The sequence below is a fragment of the Pongo abelii genome, chromosome 8 (assembly GCF_028885655.2).
Source record: "Pongo abelii isolate AG06213 chromosome 8, NHGRI_mPonAbe1-v2.0_pri, whole genome shotgun sequence".
Taxonomy (NCBI): domain Eukaryota; kingdom Metazoa; phylum Chordata; class Mammalia; order Primates; family Hominidae; genus Pongo; species Pongo abelii.
Genome location: NC_071993.2, coordinates 53,867,979 through 53,887,116, shown reverse-complemented (window position 1 = coordinate 53,887,116; position 19,138 = coordinate 53,867,979). Strand labels below are relative to the sequence as shown.

Genomic DNA, 19,138 nt, shown 5'->3' with positions numbered 1-19,138 from the left:
TTGCTCCATGAAAGTAATAAATGAAAAATGGTGATATTCTTAGCATGTAAATTTTAGGAAATTTCCCCAGTTACTCTTAATGGCTTGATTTAGTATGTGTGTTATTTTTGAAAACATATGTTGGGATGTCACAAATGGACTTAGCCTACAGAGATTTATATTCAACTTTTCACCAGAGAGTTCCATTTTAATGTGACACTGAGAGTAAAAAACTATCTTTTCCTCCTTACCCATTTCTCTTCCTACATTCTCTGCCAGGAAGAAGGCACTGCTACATACCCAGTCTTCCCCAGCAGAGGCTGAGCAGCTCTGTTTTCCCTCTACTTCCCCTCTTCTTTCGGGTCTCATGACCAAGCACTTCCTATTCTGTCTCCCAAATGATCACAGACTTTTTCCTCCACTTTCGTCACTGCCACTGCCCTTAGCATTACTCTGCCTTTAGAGGAAGTCTCTTAATTGGTTTGGTTGCTTCCTTCAGTTCTTCCTTATTATACAGACCACTACACATACATCTGACAGAGACTTTTCACCTTTTTATGGTTCAATGACTGAAATTCCCAGAATAAAATTAAAACCACCCCAGTATCAAATTTGAGGTCAAATAGAGGTGGGTTTGTATCCCAGGTTCATATACTGTCCAGCAGTATGGTCTCAGAAAACTGACCTCCTTAAGCCTTTGTTTGTGTATCTGCCTACACTCATTGAGAGTTGGGACTATTTCACACATACAGTGCCTGGCATGTAGAAGGGACATAATCAATGTTGAAAGAAGGGGAGACATTTTAAAATCCACATCAAAAAAATGTTGTTCTTTTCGGGAGTGGTGGCTCACGCCTGCAATCTCAGCACTTTGGGAGGCCAAGGCAGGCGGATCACCTGAGGTCAGGAGTTCGAGTAGAGATGAAACCCCATCTCTACTAAAAATACAAACATTAGCTGAGCATGGGGGTGGGCTCCTGTAATCCCAGCTACTTGGGAGGCTTAGGCACTTGAATGAGAATCACTTGAACCCAGGACGTGGAGCTTGCAGTGAGCAACGATTGTGCCACTGCCTGGGCAACAGAGTGAGACTCTGTCTCAAAAAAAAAAAAAAAAATTCTTTTAAAAATATACTAATCTGGTTGGGCACGGTGGCTCATGCCTGTAGTCCTAGCACTTTGGGAGGCTGAGGCAGGTGCATCACCAGCCTGACCAACATGGAGAAACCCCTTCTCTACTAAAAATACGAAATTAGCCGGGCATGGTGGTGCATGCCTGCAATCCCAGCTACTTGGGAGGCTGAGGCAGGAGAATCACTTGAGCCCGGGAGGCAGAGGTTGCAGTGAGCCAAGATCGCGCCAGTGCACTCCAGCCTGGGCAACAAGAGTGAAACTCCGTCTCAAAAAGAAAAAAAAAATAGTGTTCAGCAAGGCTGAAGCATAAAATGTTAATAGCCAGAATCATGTATCAATTGTATTTCTATACATCTACAAGACACAATCTGAAAATGAAATTAGAGAAACAATTTCACTGGGCAACAAGAGCAAAACTTCGTCTCAAAATAATAATAATAATCTACAATGTCATTTCCCGTCCAAGCTTGACTTCTACCTTTACTTTCTGATATGGTTTTGCCATGTCCCCACCAAAATCTCATCATGAGTTATAATCCCCATAATCCTGATGTGTCGAGGGAGGGTCCTAGGGGGAGGTGATTGGATCATGGGGGCAGTTTTCCTCATGCTGTTCTTGTGATATTCAGTAAGTCCTCATGAGATCTTACAGGGTTTTGTTTTGTTTTGTTTTGTCTTGTTTTTTGGGATGGAGTCTTGCTCAGTTGTCCAGGCAGGAGTGCCATGGCACGATCTTGGCTCACTGCAGCATCTGCCTCCTGGGTTCCAGTGATTCTCCTGCCTCAGCCTCCTGAGTAGCTGGGATTATAGGCATGCACCACCACACCCAGCTAATTTTTGTATTTTTAGTAGAGACAGGATTTCACTACATTAGCTAGGCTGGTCGCAAACTCCTGACCTCAGTTGATCCACCTGCCTTGGCCTCCCAAAGTGCTAGGGTTACAAGTGTGAGCCACCGTGCCCAGCTGAGATCTGATGGTTTTATACATGTTTGACAGTTGCTCCTTCACATGTTCCCACTCTCTGTGCGGCCACCATGTAAGTCGGACCTGCCCTTCTGCCACGATTGTAAGTTTCCTGAAGGACTTCTCCTGCTGCCATGATTGTAAGTTTCTTGAGGCCTCCCCAGCCATGTGAAACTGAGTCAATTAAACCTCTTTCCTTTAAAAATTACCCAACCTCAGGTATTTCTTTATATCAGTGTGAAAACGGACTGCTATACTTTCTGATAATCATGCTTCAGGAATTGGGGAATTCAGACTACCTGGGATCAAACTATGGCCCCACCCTTAGCAGTCGTGTGACCTTAGGAAGGTTACTTACCTTCTCCGTCTCAACAACTTCTGTAAAATCTGTAACATCAGATTGTTTCTGAGGGTTAAATGAGCATAGCACAGTGGGGACACTGTCAGGCACACACTACTTGCCAGATGTCGAGTATTCATCTTTATTGAACTCATTGTATGGCTCTCGATTTTGTATGACAAAATCATGCTTAGTGCCTTGTTAGTAAAAGAAAGAAAATCTGAAAGTCCCTGCCATGGAAGGAAGAAATAGCGGGGAGAAAAGGGAGTTGGTAAGTTTCAGCATTTCAGAGCTTGGAGGGACAAGTTAGGTTTCTATTTTATGGAGAAGGAGGTGGAGGCAGGATGGGTCCTAAGGTGTCATTCAAGACACACAGCAATAACTCTTTATTGAGAGTAAGCTGGGGCCCCAGGGATTGCTGTGGTCAAGTTGCAGACAAAAATGACCACTCATTGGAAGACAGGAGAGGAGTGTTTAGTTACAAAAGCAGTCAACAATTCAGGTGTATCTATATTCAGTTAGCAAATAAAAGTTGTTCAACTTGGTTGCTAATGGGACCCACTCTACTGAGGCTTTGTATAGAACTCATAGAGGAAGATGGCTTCAAGTAACGAACTACCCTGTACTTTTCTTAGGACTAAAATCTCAGGAAGCTGGTGATGAATGAAAACCTTAGTCCCACTGGCACTGCACAAGGGACCAGGAGAGCAGCAGCATCATAAGCCACAGGGTGGGGCAGCCCAGGCAGGGGCATTCTGAGCTGTGGGGGAGGGGTGGCAGCCAGGATCGGGCATTGTGAGCTGTTGGGGAGGGCATTGTGAAGTGTGGGGTGGGGCATTGTGTGTCACATGCCTGGGCTCCCAACTGGGCCAGTGGGCTTCAGTCTGTAGGTGACTACAGAAGGAGGAGGAGCTCCGTCTGTTCTCTCTTCAGGCAGTTGTTGTGTCTCTCAGCGCTTGTTGGGTTCACAACCTATTAAATAAGCCGGCTGGTCTTCACCCTCCCAGACAAGTCAACTCAGGGGAGGTGGCAGGGTGTGGGCCTTGGCCCACAGCCCTAGCTGGGGCTGGGGCCAGGGCTGGTGCCCGGGGCTGGGCTGTGAGGTGGGCAGGCGAGGAGTGGGAAGACCATCTCTGCAAGTGCAGCACAGCCTTGGCCTAGGACAGCGGGAGTGCGTGGCCAAAGCTGTGAGCAGAGGCACAGGTGGTGGCAGACAGTAGAGGCGCCCCATGGGGAACATACTGACCTGTTGTGTGCACCCCAGCGTCAGCCTCGAGTTTGACCAGCAACAGGGGTCGGTGTGTCCCTCTGAATCTGAGATCTATGAGGCAGGAGCTGGGGACAGGATGGCAGGCAAGCCCATGGCTGCTGCTATACAGCCTGCTGAGGTGACTGTTGAAGTTGGTGAGGACCTTCACATGCACCACATCCGTGACTGGGAGACGCCTGAAGGTAAGGAGGTGATGGGTGCCATCTGCCCTCAGCTTGCCTCTGGCTGCTGCTGTCCCCTAGGTTCCCTTTGAGGCATCCCCCACTTGGAGCTCCTTTCTGCCTGTAGCCAGCTTTCCCAGGGGCTGGCCAGGAACAAAAGCTGGCTCCACCTTGCATTCCTACCCCATAGTCTTTCCCCATCGAATCCAGTCAGTTTCTTTTTGCCTCCTCTCCCAATCGCCCAGTTCTTGCTCTCTCATCTCATTCTCCCAGGCTGGCATGGGACCATTTATTTATGGCTCTTGTTGAATAAGCAGCAGTTGAATAAATGAGTTGATACATTTTTATAAATGATTACATCTTTTTTCTTTTCTCCCTCTATACGTACAGCTTTGGAGCTTAACCTTTCTGCCAATCCAGAGGCAAGCACAATATTCCAGAGGAACTCTCAAACAGATGGTGAGACAACAGTGTCTGTAGCTCTATTTATTATCCTGTGGGACTTTGTTTAGGCTTCTTTGGACTATTCTCTTCCTTTTCTCAATAAAAACTCAAATATCCCAACTTTTCAGTACCCATCTTATTTTTTCTTTGTATCTATCCAGATAGTACCTAAGTGAAGGAACCAGGTAAGTGCCTAATTGTTTCCTTTGTTAAAGTAGCTAAATCTCAGGACAGTTCATATTCAAATATTTGGGGATTTCTTATTTAAAATCAGAATGGAGTTTGCCATGAGAGAGGCTATATGGTATTCTTAATGGGCTGCTTTAAGTCACCTTGATAGAAGCTGCTTAGTTTCTTCTAACTGTAATTTGAACACAGAAGGAAAAAGAAAAAAGGAGAGTGCTTAAAATAATTGTGAAAGGTGTGAAATGTCACAGCCAGGGCTGCAGAAAAATGGTTGTGTGTGTGTTTGGGGTTTCTCAAAGGAGTTTACCTATGAGGCTCTGATTACTTTAAAATTCTTACTTTAATAGAAAATGTGTCTCCAGATTTATTCTGGTGACTTAACAGACTTTATTTACCTCCTTGTTCTAAAAGAGAGGTGGGGATTGGTTCATGGTCAAAACTTTCAAAAGACATGAAACGTCAATATAGACTTTTAATGTGCATATAAAGATTGCAGGTTAAAATGTCAGACCTTCCCTGTAAGAGTGTTTGTTGCCGTGGCTCCCCCTTTGTCCTTTCCCCTCCTGACAATAGCATCTTGTTCAAAGATAAGAAAGCTACAGTTTTGGCTGGGCTTGGTGGCTCACGCCTGTAATCCCAGCACTCTGGGAGGCCGTGCCAGGTGGATCACCTGAGGTCAGGAGTTCGAGACCAGCCTGGCCAACATGGTGAAAAGTTGTCTCTACTAAAAAAAAAAAAAAAAATACAAAAATTAGCTGGGTGTAGTGGCGCATGACTGTAGTTCCAGCTACTCACAAGGCTGAGGCAGGAGAATTGCTTGGACCTGGGAGGTGGAGGTTGCAGTGAGCAGAGATCACACCAATGCACTCCAGCCTGGGTGACAGAGTGAGACTCCGTCTCACAAAAAAAAAAGGAAAGAAAGTTGGAGTTTTTTAGTCTCTACACTGCTGGGAGAGGTGGGGGATGGGAGCTGGTAGAAAAGAGAAAACAATTAGTTGGTTTGCCTCTAAAATTTTGCAAAGAGATGAATCTAAGTAAAAGTAATTCTGGGTAATAATATGGTTCTTGAATAAAAACTGAAAATTTCAAAATAGAAAACATTGCATCATAAACATATTAAATCCAGTTGGCTTATTGGTTTCATTTAAATGCCAGAGAGTTCATTACTGTAGAGGAAATGTCTTATGGCTCTTCTATTTAAACTTTGGTTGGGCTCTTACTTTTTAAAGAGGTAGGATAATTAAGACTTATTATGAGTGTGACTTTGTAACTTGGAAGTACTATCCTCACTTTTCAAGATATTTAAGGATTGCTTTGGAATAAACAAATATATTATGTGAATTAATTGATTATACCTTTATACACAAAGCATGTAAGTACTTGTGTAAACTTATACTCTGCTTGATGTTAGGAAAGCCTGATTGATGTTACACACCAGTTAGTAGATGGGTAGTGTTGGATGAGAGCCCAAAAATGGCTGTTTATTGTCATTCTTTAGGATTCCAACACAGTTTATGTATGTCTCACTTGGCCCTTTCCAATACAAATAAGGCCTGTGTATGTTCTCCCTATGTATTGCTAATGAAGAAATGAAGACTTAGAGATATCACATGATGTTGGAGGACAGCTACTCAACAGAACTAAGGTTCTGTGTCCTCAGAATAACATGGAAGTGACAGATATGCTGAATTTACTTTTTACAAATTTTAAAAACTCTAGAATACATCTTATATTTTGCCTATAAAATAGACCTGTCTTTTAAAACTTACTGCCATCTTGATTTATTTTATGCAAAGTTGATTTTACACAACTCAAAGCCAACATTTACCTCTTCATTTTTTTTTTTTAAATAAAGGAGGGTGTCATTATGTTACTCATGCTGGCCTCAAATTCCTGACCTGGGTTCAAGTGATTTTCCCATCTCAGCCTCCTGAGTAGCTGGGACTACAAGCATGTGCCATCTTGCCTGGCTCTATCTTTTGTCTATACATTCATTTCAATGGATAAGAATAAAAGTAGAGATAGTGAAATAGCCTAAATGCAGCAGTCAAATAAACGAGTTGATAAATTTTTATCAATGATTACATCTTTTTTTCTTTTCTTCCTCTATGCATATAGCTTTGGAGTTTAACCCTTCTGCCAATCCAGAGGCAAGCACAATATTCCAGAGGAACTCTCAAACAGATGGTGAGACAACATTGTTTTTTCCACCAAGAGAAAGAATAAAAGCTCTTGTTTGATCAGGTTATAGAAAGTATTTAGAAAAACTCATAGTGGTTTAAATTTTTCACCTTTTCCCATGTTCACTTGTCTTATTTTAACATGTGATATACTTTCCTTTAGTTGTTATGATGTTAGTGAAAATGTGTAACCTTTTTGTTTATATATTTTGCCATCTTTTTATCAACACAATTAATTTGTCATGTGATGGAGAAGTCATGGATTTCTCTTTATAATTCTTGGATTTATCTTTATTTATAATTAATGGATTTAACTTTATTTATAATCCCTTTTCCCTTGCTCCAAAGAGTACATTTTAAAGATGAATGATAGAACTTAGGCTTCAGCTTGGTTTTCATTTAAACAAATTAAAAAACATAGTTGTTTATCATCAGGGATTGAATCTGTGATTTGGGCCTCCTCTTACACAGTCCTCTGACCATATTCATTTACCACATCCAAGTTTATGCTACTCAAAAGTTTTAGGTTATTAACCTTTTCATTTGATGTAATGTAAATTTAAACATGCCCTACTCCTGCTTATTTCCCTTAATGTTATGTTAAATCCTCATTTATTTGCCAAGAAGCCATACACAGCCAAGTTTTCCAGTTGACTTAAACCGCAAGAATACAAGTGAGGGTTCTATAATAATATACGAAGTAATGCAGCACAGTAAAACACGGGAGTTTGTAACCTTTGTTTTTATAGTTTGAGTAGATGTTGCCCATCTTAAGTCAGTTATTTCTTTTTTGAATTTGTCTTCATTTTTTACATTACTATAAAGAGATACCTAAGGCTGGGTAATTTATAACAAAAAGATGTTTAATTGGCTCAAAGATTTTCGGGCTGTACAAACATGGCTTCAACATCTGCTTCTGGTGAGGGCTTCAGCAAGCTTACAATCATGATAAAAGGCAAAGGGGAAGCAGGTGGTTCCACACGGTGAAAGAGGGAGGAGAGAGGGGAAGGGGGAAGGTACCACACTCTTTTTTTTTTTTTTTTGAAATGGAGTCACACTCTGTTGCCCAGGCTGGAGTGCAATGGCACAATCTTGGCTCACTACAACCTCCACCTCCCAGGTTCAAGCAATTCTCCTGCCTCAGCCTCCCAAGTAGTTGGACTGTAGGCGGGCACCATAACACCTGGCTAATTTCTGTATTTTTGGTAGAGACAGGGTTTCACCATGTTGGCCAGGCTGGTCTGAAACTCCTGACCTCAAGTGATCTGCCCACTTCAGCCTCCCAAACTGCTGGGATTACAGGCTTGAGCCACCCCACCCGGCCTGTACCACAGTCTTTTAAATTACCATAATGAGAATTTGCTTATTACCATGGGGATGGGACCAAGCCATTCATAAGGAATCCACCGCCATTACCCAAACACCTCCCACTAGGCCCTATCTCCAACATTAAGGGTCACATGTTAATATGAGACTTGGAGGGGCAACATATCCAAAACATATCAGAATTGTATTTCCCAGTTCCTTCCAGAGCCATGGGCTTCTCACACCTAGAGAGCATGGAAGCAGTAAAAGAAAAGCTATTCCATGTCCCTCACTCTTCAGTGGTAGGAACTTTTGCCTACAAGGCCCTTCCAGCATCAAAGGCAGAGGCAGTGTAGGAAACAAGGCATGGCCCAAGTCCCTCTTGGGGCTTTTATTATTCTGGGCTTTTTTTAGGGAAAAAAAGTGATTTTTTGTGCTGCAGACACCATGTCCAATTAGGTTTGTGTACTCATTTTAACATTAAAATTTAGTCCAGGCTCTGTGGCTTACGCCTGTAATCCCAGCTCTTTGGGAGGCTGAGGTGGGTGGATCACGAGGTTAGGAGATCAAGACCATCCTGGCTAACACAGTGTAACCCTGTCTCTACTAAAAATACAAAAAAAAATTAGCTAGGCTTGGTGGCACATGCCTGTAGTCCCAGCTAGTCAGGAGGCTAAGGCTGGAGAATCGCTTGAACCTGGGAGGCAGAGGTTGCAGTGAGCTGAGATCCTGCCACTGCACTCGAGCCTAGGTGACAGAGTGAGACTCCATCTCAAAAAAAAAAAAAAAAAAAAATTTAAGATAGGTTACTTTCCAGTTCTGTAAAGACCCTTTTTTAATTTTGTTTTGTTTTTAGTGACATATTAGTAGATAACCACTAAGTGTGGTTCAAGATGCTTACAGGGATTCTGTTGCATCTAGAGCTAGGTGTCTGGTCAGGAAGTAGTTCTTAGAGCTGTTAGCTCTTAGAGTCTGATAATTAAAGTAAACTACGTGTAAATGCAGACTAAGAGAATACTAATGGATCATGGCTCATATATGCAACAGTTAAACTTTTTATTAGCTAAATTTTTCATCTGGCCTAATTTTTTTGCCCTTTTCTTTTGTACATGAGGATTCTTTCATTTGTATGTAATAGAAACAAAAAGTAAACTAAATGAAAAACTAAGTTTTTAGATTTGACTTATGAAATTAATTGTGCCAGATAATTTAAATTATAAATTATTGAAAATTGTTTTTTAAATGGAATTTTGTCTCATTTTACATAGGATTAATCAGTAAGATGTTAACAACTACTTTTATTTATGGTATTTGTATCAGAAGTGACCAGTTTTTTTTCTTATTCTTAGTTGTAGAAATAAGAAGAAGCAACTGTACAAACCATGTAAGTAAACACTCAAATAGTTAAGAAATTGATAGTTTGACATGAAAGGATATCTCTCTTGATTTCTTTAAATTACAATGTGGACCTGGTGGTGGTAGCATGGACCTCTTTTTGTGGATTTTCTAAATCTCTTCTATTTTCCTAAGTATTAAATTTATCCAGAAAAGTCTTTAGCTTAGTGTGTCCACCTCTTAAAGATTTCTGACATTTAAATTAAATTTCAATAGTCTGGTTCAAAAGATCTGCCTTAAGGCTGGGCATGGTGGCTAACGTCTGTAATCACAGCACTTTAGGAGGCCGAGGCGGGCTGATCATCTGAGGTCAGGAGTTTGAGACAACCCTGACCAACATGGTGAAATTCTGTCTCTACTAAAAATACAAAATTAGCCGGGCGTGGTGGCACATGCCTGTAATCTCAGCGACTCAGGAGGCTGAGGCAGGAGAATCACTTGAACCCGGGAGGTGGAGGTTGCAGTGAGCCGAGATCACGCCATTGCACTCCAGCCTGGGCGACACAGCAAAACTCTGTCTCAAAAAAAAAAAAAAAAAAAAAAAGTGCCTTAAATATTTAATCTTATTTTTAATGAAAGAACAAAAATAGAATAGCTAAGTTAATTGCCAGCACTGTCTATTGACTTTCTATCACAGCAGGTAAAAGCATACCTTCCTCGCTACAGCATGATCTTATGTTTCTCCCTGTGTTCCTTCCAATTGTAGCACACTTTGTAATTAAATCAGTAATATTTACATGATTATGACTCTGCAAATATTATTCACTGCTAAGTCATATGGTGTTTTCACTGTGCCTCTGCGTTACATATCCTTCATCCTGTCTCTGAAACAGTTCTGAAATCTGAGCACTTCTGCAATTCTCCTGGATCTTCTCTTTTTTCCTAGCCTATATTAGTTTATCTATCCAAATATTGTAAGTAGCCTCTGGGTGCTCTGTTTGCTTTCACATCTATTATTTTTTAACATGAAGCTAATTTTCTGACTATATTCATTTGCCTATTTTCTAACAGCTGTTTTTCCCTCAAGTATTGTAGCATTTATCACATGCCTTTCAAAGATATTTTCCATCTGCGAAAACACATCTGTTCCTTTTTATGTGTGTGTGGGGGGCAACTTTCTTTGGCCTTTTGTCATCCTAGTTCAATATAGCGTGGGTTTCCCTAGATAGGCTCGATGTCTGCTTTTCTGGGCTAACTCCTTAAAGTCTTTTGGGATCTCATGTAACTGCTGTCTTGTGTGGGATCACCTGAGTCCTAGATTCTGTGTTTCCTTCTGTCCTGTTATCCTCTCTAGTTGTACTTGAACACATTTTCCTGGGTGGAGATGTTTAAAGAGCTGGCCAGTCTTAAAATCCCTCCTCTTTGATAGAGTACACCTCTAGGTTGAATCTAAATTTTATGGTTCTGAAGACGTTTTGCAGTTGTGCTCTCATTACAGTGTTGTTCTTGAATCTACTGCCAGTGTGTGATACATTACTTACAACCAGGTTTTAGATATCTGTGGAAGCTTTTTAAGATCTCTCTCTCTGAGGCTCTGAAATTTTATAACAGCTTGTCGGGGATCTTTTCATTTTATTGAGGCTAGTAAACCTGCAGACTATCTCTTCTTCAGAATTTTTTTTTATTTTCTCTGTTACTTTTTTACTGATAGTCTTGTTATTCAGATGCTAGGCTGCTTAGACCAGTACACCTGCATTGATTTTTAATTTTTCCCCTTCTATTTTTTTCAGTTTGTCTTTTTATTCTAGTTCTGGGATATTCTGTGACTTTATCCTCTACTATTTCTATTGAATTTTATATTTTTTGAGAGTGTTTTAAGATTTTTTTTTAAAGTTTTGCTCCTGATTTTGACTGGTCCTATCAATTCCTTTTTTCTATTGTTTTGATCTCTTTTCTTGGAGGCTTCCCTCCAATGTGTGGTGGTCCTTGGCCTGCTTTATTTGGAAACAGGATTTCTGTTAACTGATAGCACTCAGTGTGAGGCCTTAGAAGCCTCACTAGTTTTCATTTGGGGGACCTCAGTGTATTATCTGGGGATCTTTATTCAAGACATTTCAGTTTCTTCTGAGAAGGATCTCCCAATTTTCTTCCTGGAAAGTAAAAGCATGGCCACTTGCTTTCCAAAAGCAGAGTTAGCGAAGAAAGTTGGAGTTCCATTTTTGGTGTACAGTTTTATTTATATCTCAGGTTTAAGCCATGGTATCTCTGAGCCAGAGATTCTCAGGTTTGATATATCCAGAGAACACACATCTAAGTTTCTTGTCAGATGGAAGGACAGGTGGACTTGGGGCTCTAGTTTAGAGATTTTCAACTGACCTTGCTGGCTTTTTTTTTAAATTTTACCCTACTTCCCAAAGTGCCATTTGCCTGTTAAGTTCACAACCTGCCTTTAGTTCTGCGAGACAAACTGGCTCGCTTCTGTTCCAGTCACTTTCCGTAGGCACCAAAGTTGTGCTTCCGTGTTATTTACCACTACTTTATCTACTTTTTATGTCTCAGCATTGATTAAAAATTATCTCTGTCAACCTTCTCTGCTGGTCATGTGTGTAACCTTTATTTTATGACTAATGAGACTTCTGGAGGGAGAGGAAATAAATTTGTTGTCAATCTATTATATTTAATCCAAATTTAGGACCTATGTTTAAATCAAAGTCTAATTTGAGTATAATTAATGATATTAAGCCAGAGAATTTTTTAAATTAATGTATCTATAATAAGCATATTACACTTTTCTCCTAAGGCCTTGTTTAATATTTTCATTCAAACTTTATCCACTGCCATATACTTCCCATTACTTCACAACATAGATGGAGCTGTTTTCATGAATGCCCAAAGTGTTAGAAATATTTAAGTTAATTAAGATTTGTTCATTTTTAGCCTGGTCAACAGAGTGAGACCTCATGTCTACAAAAAGGTTAAATAACAAATTAGCCAGGCCTGGTGGCATGCGCCTTTCGTTTTACCTACTCGGGAGGCTGAGGCAGAGGATCGCTTGAGCTCAGGAGTTTGAGGCTGCAGTTAACTATAATTGCACCACTGCACTCCAGCCTGGGCAACAAAGGGAGACCCTGTCTCGGAAAAAGGAAAAAAGTTACTAATTCTTTAAAAACATATCTAAAATTTGTCCTGCCCAAAAGGAGAGTGAAAAATGTAAACTTTAGTCTTTGTTTTATTTTATTTATGTTTGCTGAGAAAAATGCTGTACTTTATTTATTTATTTATTATTTCCATAGGTTTTCAGGGGAACAGGTGGCATTTGGTGACATGACTAAGTTCTTTAGTGATGATTTGTGAGATTTTGGTGCACCCATCACCTGAGCAGTATCCACTGAACACAATTTGTAGTCTTTTATCCCTCACCCTCCTCTCAGCCTTTCCCCCAAGTCCCCAAAGTCCATTGTATCATTCTTATGGCTTTGCATCCTCATAGCTTAGCTCCCACGTGTGAAAGAGAACATGATATTTGGTTTTCCATGCTGAGTTACTTCACTTAGAATAATAGTTTTACTTCCATCCAGGTTGCTGGGAATGCCATGAATTTATTCCTTATTATGGCTGAGTGGTATTCCTCATGTATATATGTGTATGTATATCACAGTTTCTTTATCCACTCATTGATTGATGGGCATTTGGGCTGGTTCCATATTTTTGTAATTGTAATTTGTTCGAGTTCCTCATAGATTCTGGGTAATAGCCCTTTGTCAGATGTATAGACTGTGAAGATTTCCTCTCACTCTGTGGTTGTCTGTTTTCTCTGCTGATTGTTCCTTTTCCTGTGCAGAAGCTCTTTAGTTAAGTCTCACCTGTTTTGCTTTCCTGTTCTTGGTTGCATTTGCTTTCGTGTTCTTGGTCATGAAGTCTTTGCCTAAGCCAGTGTCTAGACGGGTTTTTCCAATGTTATCTTCTAGAACTTTTATGGTTTCAGATCATAGATTTATGTCCTTGATCCATCTTGAGTTGCTTTTTGTGTAAGGTGAGAGTTGAGGATCCAGTTTCATTCTCCCACATGTGGCTTGCCAATTATCCCAGCACCATTTGTTGAATAGGGTTTACTTTCTTCACTTTATGTTTTAGTTGGCTTTGTTGAAAATCAGTTGGCTATAGGTATTTGAGTTTATTTCTGGGTTCTCTATTCTGTTCCACTGGTGTATGTGCCTATTTTTATACCAGTACCGTGCTACTTTGGTGACTATGGCCTTATAGTATAGTTTGAAATCAGGTAATGTCATGCCTCCAGATTTGTTGTTTTTGCTTAGTTTTGTTTTGGCTATGCGGGTTCTTGTTTGGTCCATGTAAATTTTAGGATTGTTTTTTCTAGTTCTGCGAAGAGGGATGGTGGTATTTGGATGGGAGTTGCATTGAATTTGTAGATTGCTTTTGGCAGTATGGTCATTTTCACAATATTCATTCTACCCATTCATGAGCATGGGATGTCTTTCCATTTGTTTGTGTCCATGACTTCATTCAGCAATGTTTTGTAGTTCCCAACGGCATATCAAAAAGATAATCCGGCTAGGCACCGTGGCTCACACCTGTAATCCCAGCACTTTGGGAGGCTGAGGTGGGTGGATCATGAGGTCAGGAGTTCGAGACCAGCCTGGCCAACATGGTGAAACCCCATCTCTACTAAAAATACAAAAGTTAGCCGGGCGTGGTGGCACTCACCTGTAATCCCATCTACTCAGGTGGCTGAGGCAGGAGAATCGCTTGAACCTGGGAGGCGGAGGTTGCAGTGAGCCAAGATCACCCCACTGCATACTCCAGCCTGGGCAACAGAGTGAGACTCCATCTCAAAAAAAAAAAAAAAGATAATCCACCCTGATCAAATGGGTTTCATACCAGAGATGCAGGGATGGATTAATGTACACAAGTCAATAAATGTGATACACCACATAAACAGAATTAAAAACAAAAAAATCACATGATCATCTTAACAGATGCAGAAAAAGCATTTGACAAAATGCAGCATCCTTTTATGATTAAAACCCTCAGCAAAATCGGCATACAAAGGTCATAGCTCAATGTATTAAAAGCCATCTATGACAAACCCACAGCCAACATAATACTGAAAGGGGGAAAAGTTGAAAGCATTCCCCCGAGAACTGAAACAAGACAAGGATGCCCACTCTCACCACTTGTATTCAACATACTACTGGAAGGCCTAGCCAGAGCAATCACACAAGAGAAAGCAATAAAAGGCATCCAGATCAGTAAAGAGGAAGTCAAACTGTTGCTGTTTGATGATGATATGATCATATACCTAGGAAACCCTAAAGACTCCTCCAAAAAGCTCCTAGAACTGATAAATGAATTCAGCAAAGTTTCAGGAGACAAAATTAATGTACACAAATCAGTAGCTCTGTTATACCCCAGAAGCGTCCAAGCTTAGAATCAAACCAAGAACTCAACCCCTTTTCTGATAACTGCAAAACTAAACTAAACTAAAATAAAATACTTAGGAATAGACCTAACCAAGGAGGTGAAAGATGTCTACAAGGAAAACAACTTTAGTATTTTTAATGGGTTAAAATGAGAGGCAGCAGGCACAGCAGAAGAAGTCAGTGGGTGGGCATCCGCATCCAACGGGTACTGCACCTTTGATGGTAAGGCTTTGGTTTTGACTTACTAAATTACTAGGTATGATTATTTTCTAGTTTTTGTCATTAAACCTTAAAACTACTAAGTAACCCCTTCCATTTCTTGTTAAATATAGTAAAATTTCATACTCTGATTTACACTGTCTGACATTAGATTATTTGTTTCTATTTTGTGACTACCTTAAATAATACCTATAAACAGTAAACTGTTAGTAGTGTTTTTGCTGTAATTAAATATAGTAAGACTTATCTTCCAAATGATAACTGAATTGTCAAACACTTGTCGAAGTTTTGGATTTACTCAAAATTCTATGCTCAGCAGCTGGAGATAGGAAGAGTAAGGGCCCTCCCTTCCTCTTATGGAGAGGCATACTTTCTCATGAGGGGAATACTCTGCAGGAATTAGCATCCTGTAAGCAGTGGTGAATTCAACTAATTAGTGTACAAAAACACATTTTTTGGTGTGGCTGCCGACAAAGAGATCCAAGAGGGTAGATGGAGTTGAGCTTGCTGAAGCAAGGAAAGAGAAAAGCAGTATTCTAGGCAGAGAGCAGGGGTAGAGCAGGAAAATGGCTAGGTGCAGGTCAGATGATTTATAGAATGAAATTGATCAAGTTTTGAAATGAATGCAAAGTATTCTCTGAGAGTCTCATTTGAGTCATGTCTTGGCAGTCTTATTTAAACATGAAGTGAAAGTTAGATTGTTTAAGTTGTTATTTGTTTTCAGGGTGTGAGAGAATATTTAAGTGATACTCTTTTTATCCTCCACATAAGAAACTAGGACTAGAGAAACCTATGGCTTCCTCACTTGTTGGTGGCCTAGCAGCCCTGGCACACAGAGTCTCTGAATCCGAAACACTTCTTTTGTAACAATATCACCTGAAATAATACATGTAGGATTAGCAATTTAGTAAATGCATTAGTCTTGTATTCACTGCAATAAAATGCTCTTGTAGCAGGATTATTTAATACATTACATTTTATCCTAGTAAATAAATAATAGAAGGGCCGGGCACGGTGGCTCATGCCTGTAATCCCAGTACTTTGGGAGGCCGAGGCAGGCAGATCGCGAGGTGAGGAGATCGAGACCATCCTGGCTAACACGGTGAAACCTCATCTCTACTAAAAATATAAAAAATTAGCCGGGCGTGGTGGTGGGTGCCTGTAGTCCCAGCTACTCAGGAGGCTGAGTCAGGAGAATGTCGTGAACCCAGGAGGCGGAGCTTGCAGTGAGCCGAGATGGCGCCACTGCACTCCGGCCTGGGCGACAGAGCCAGACTCCGTCTCAAAAATAAATAAATTAATTAATTAAATAATAGAAATTCTCGGCTGCTTTATATAGCTGTAGAAAAAAAGAATGAAATCTTATTTTAAACTTTTCTTTTTTTTTTTTTTTTGAGACGGAGTCTCACTTTGTCTCCTGGGCTGGAGTGCAGTGGCGCGAACTTGGCTCACTGCAAGCTCCGCCTCCTGGGTTCACCCCATTCTCCTGTTTCAGCCTCCCGAGTAGCTGGGACTACAGGGTCCTGCTACCACGCCCGGCTAATTTTTTGTATTTTTAGTAGAGATGGGGTTTCAGCATGTTAGCCAGGATGGTCTCGATCTCCTGACCTCGTGATCCGCCCGCCTCCGCCTCCCAAAGTGCTGGGATTACAGGTGTGAGCCACCGCGCCGGGCGAAGCCGACTTTTCTCATTATTTTTAACGGTAATTCATAAAATCCTTGTTAGGTTTGATGACAGGTACCATATTAAGGGCAGCATTTCATAACCGGTATCTTAAACATCATCTCTGGAAGTTGAGAGCCTCCAATAGGTTTTCTATAGAGTGCACATGATACCACTCAGGCAGTTCATGGAGTGTAAGACATATCTTAGTGCTTTGTCATTTGACATTTTAACTGAGAAAAAAATACACTTTGATAAGTTTGACTTATACTTCTCTTCCCCTTCAGGTACCTACTGAGCGTTTCAGTCAACAATACAGCTCGTGTTTGACAATATTCCTTGATGACAGCACAGCCAAACAGCCTTATCTTACAATGACAATAATATCGTGAGTACAACTATACTGCTGAGGGACAGATTCCTTTATTCTAAAATTATTTCAGCCATTTGGTTGTCCCCTTCAGCAATCAGTTTAAGAAATTGGAGTCAACCATATATTGATATCCAGATTCTACATATTAAGTATCAGTTTCTCTTTTAATCTTCGACATCGTGGTGGAAGGAAAAATCAGTTAGCAAAGAAGCAATCCCAGAAACAGTGTATCTTTTTGATGCCTTTATGCCTTAAGACAATGTTGAACACAGTGAGAAGGATAGGTTCCCTTTATTGAATGTTTTTTGTGAAAACTTAGTTTTTCAATGCATTATAGGCCTAAATCAGTGTACACTACTTTGGACATTAGCCTTGGAAGAAGGAACAGCTTTTCTTCTTCTGGCATCACAGTGTATCTGCATTTGAATTTCTCCCATTGTGCATGAGCGCCTCATGGGCCACAAAGATGTGCTTTGAGAGCACCCTGAGATGAAGTTTATTTTAAAAGGAACAACAACCAACACCACCACCAGCTCCATAGGGGCTGTCCAGTGTACATTATTCTCATCTCCTTGGGTTATTGGTCTTGATTTTTAGAACACAGTTTGGAAAGTTCTAATTTAGAATATTAATGTCTTTATCTTTAATTTTACTTTTCATTCTGTAAACATCATTAGCTTATAAACAATTTTGTTTCAAATGCATTAGCCTTTTTAGCTAATTCAATTGTCAATAACTTTTACTTCAATTAAAAGTGGCAAGTTTACACTCATAATAATGTCACTTTCTTCCCTCCCTTTTAACAATAGTTGAGAGGAAATTGGAAATTGTGTTTTGAACAAAAACTGGACTCAAACTCTGTCTCAAGTCCTGAGCTTTGGGACCTATTGAGTAATCACTAAATGTCTGTAGTCAACCAAGTCTCTTAAATCTTTGAGCACACATACGCAAAAATTACTTTGACTAGAGTCCCTGGCTTCTTTTGAGTTCCAAAGATTTTGATATGTTAGCATACAATTCAAAAGCAGCTTTGAAGATTAATTTTGCTCAAACAAATTTTGTGCTTTTTTTCTCATTATTCTACTTTTTAGAAGTCTACTTTTGAAAGTAAAGTAAGCTTTAATTTGCCAACAGCAAGTTTGAGAAATGATCATTTTGTGTATTCACTATAAGTGAAATAAAGGTTTATTGAGCAAATTAATAGGGCAAATTGGCTTCAAGAAAATATTTTGAAAAATGTTTTATCATGGATCAGTAGTGCACTATTGTCAGTGGGACAGGTGGAACTCACTGAGATACTTATGCAAGGTTTTTTTTCAAAATACAGGTCTGCAAACACATGTATCTTCCCATCTCCACTTTCCCTCTATCTCTGGGCACGGAGAAGCCTTTTAGGAAAATAGGGATGGATGTGAGACATCTTTCTGTGAAGAAAAGCATCCCAGAAGATTCTGATTTTCACCCCAGCTCAATCATTCCAAACTTTGCTACACATTGAAATCACCTGGGAAACTTTTACCAACAACCTTGATGCCCAAAGCCATACCCAATACTAATTAAATTAAAATGTCTCATGTTGAAGATGAGGCAGATATTAAAGCTTCTCAGGTGATTTTAATGTGCAGCAAAGTTTGAGAGCCACTGCTTAATTTGAGTTTAGGACGAGAAACTGCTCCTATTTGGTGGGACCTTGGGCAAGTCAGTTTTAAGGTTTGTTTCCCTGATCTGTAAAATGAGTGTTGAATTAAATGTCACATAAGGTCATTGGTCCTTTCCAGCATGTAACTTTAAATTCTGTGATTTTAAAATTATTTCAGAGATGAAAACTACTTGAAGCACTATATACATATCCATCTTACATGCTAATGTTACAGGCTTTTTAAAAAGTGCTAATATTGTGTAGACCTATTACTAAAATTGAGATTTGCCTTCCCTCAGTTGTTTTGAGCCTCACTCTACAAAATTAGCTGGGCGTGGTGGCACATGCCTGTAATCCCAGCCACTTGGGAGGCTAAGGCAGGAGAATCTCTTGAACCCGGGAGGCAGAGGTTGTGGTGAGCCGAGATCACACCATTGCACTCCAGCCTGGGCAACAAGAGCGAAACTCCATCCACTCCCCCGCCAAAAAAAAAACAGTTACCTGG

General features: G+C 40.3%; 1 protein-coding gene across 4 annotated transcripts in view; it reads left to right on the top strand.

Moving 5' to 3' along the window:
• AGAP9 (ArfGAP with GTPase domain, ankyrin repeat and PH domain 9) overlaps positions 1-19,138 on the top strand; it is a 42,181-nt gene that overhangs the window by 8,969 nt on the left and 14,074 nt on the right. The window contains exons 3-8 of one of the 4 annotated variants that reach the window (XM_054522249.2): positions 2,111-2,217; positions 3,682-3,869; positions 4,239-4,307; positions 6,597-6,665; positions 9,313-9,347; positions 16,909-17,009. In XM_054522249.2, the coding sequence (XP_054378224.2) occupies positions 3,764-3,869; positions 4,239-4,307; positions 6,597-6,665; positions 9,313-9,347; positions 16,909-17,009 (380 nt within the window). In that variant the 5' untranslated portion in view covers positions 2,111-2,217; positions 3,682-3,763. Of the gene's footprint in view, positions 1-2,110; positions 3,870-4,238; positions 4,308-6,596; positions 6,666-9,312; positions 9,348-16,908; positions 17,010-19,138 lie in introns of all 4 variants that reach the window. The other 3 variants (XM_063727302.1, XM_054522248.2, XM_054522247.2) reach the window with 3 other exon arrangements.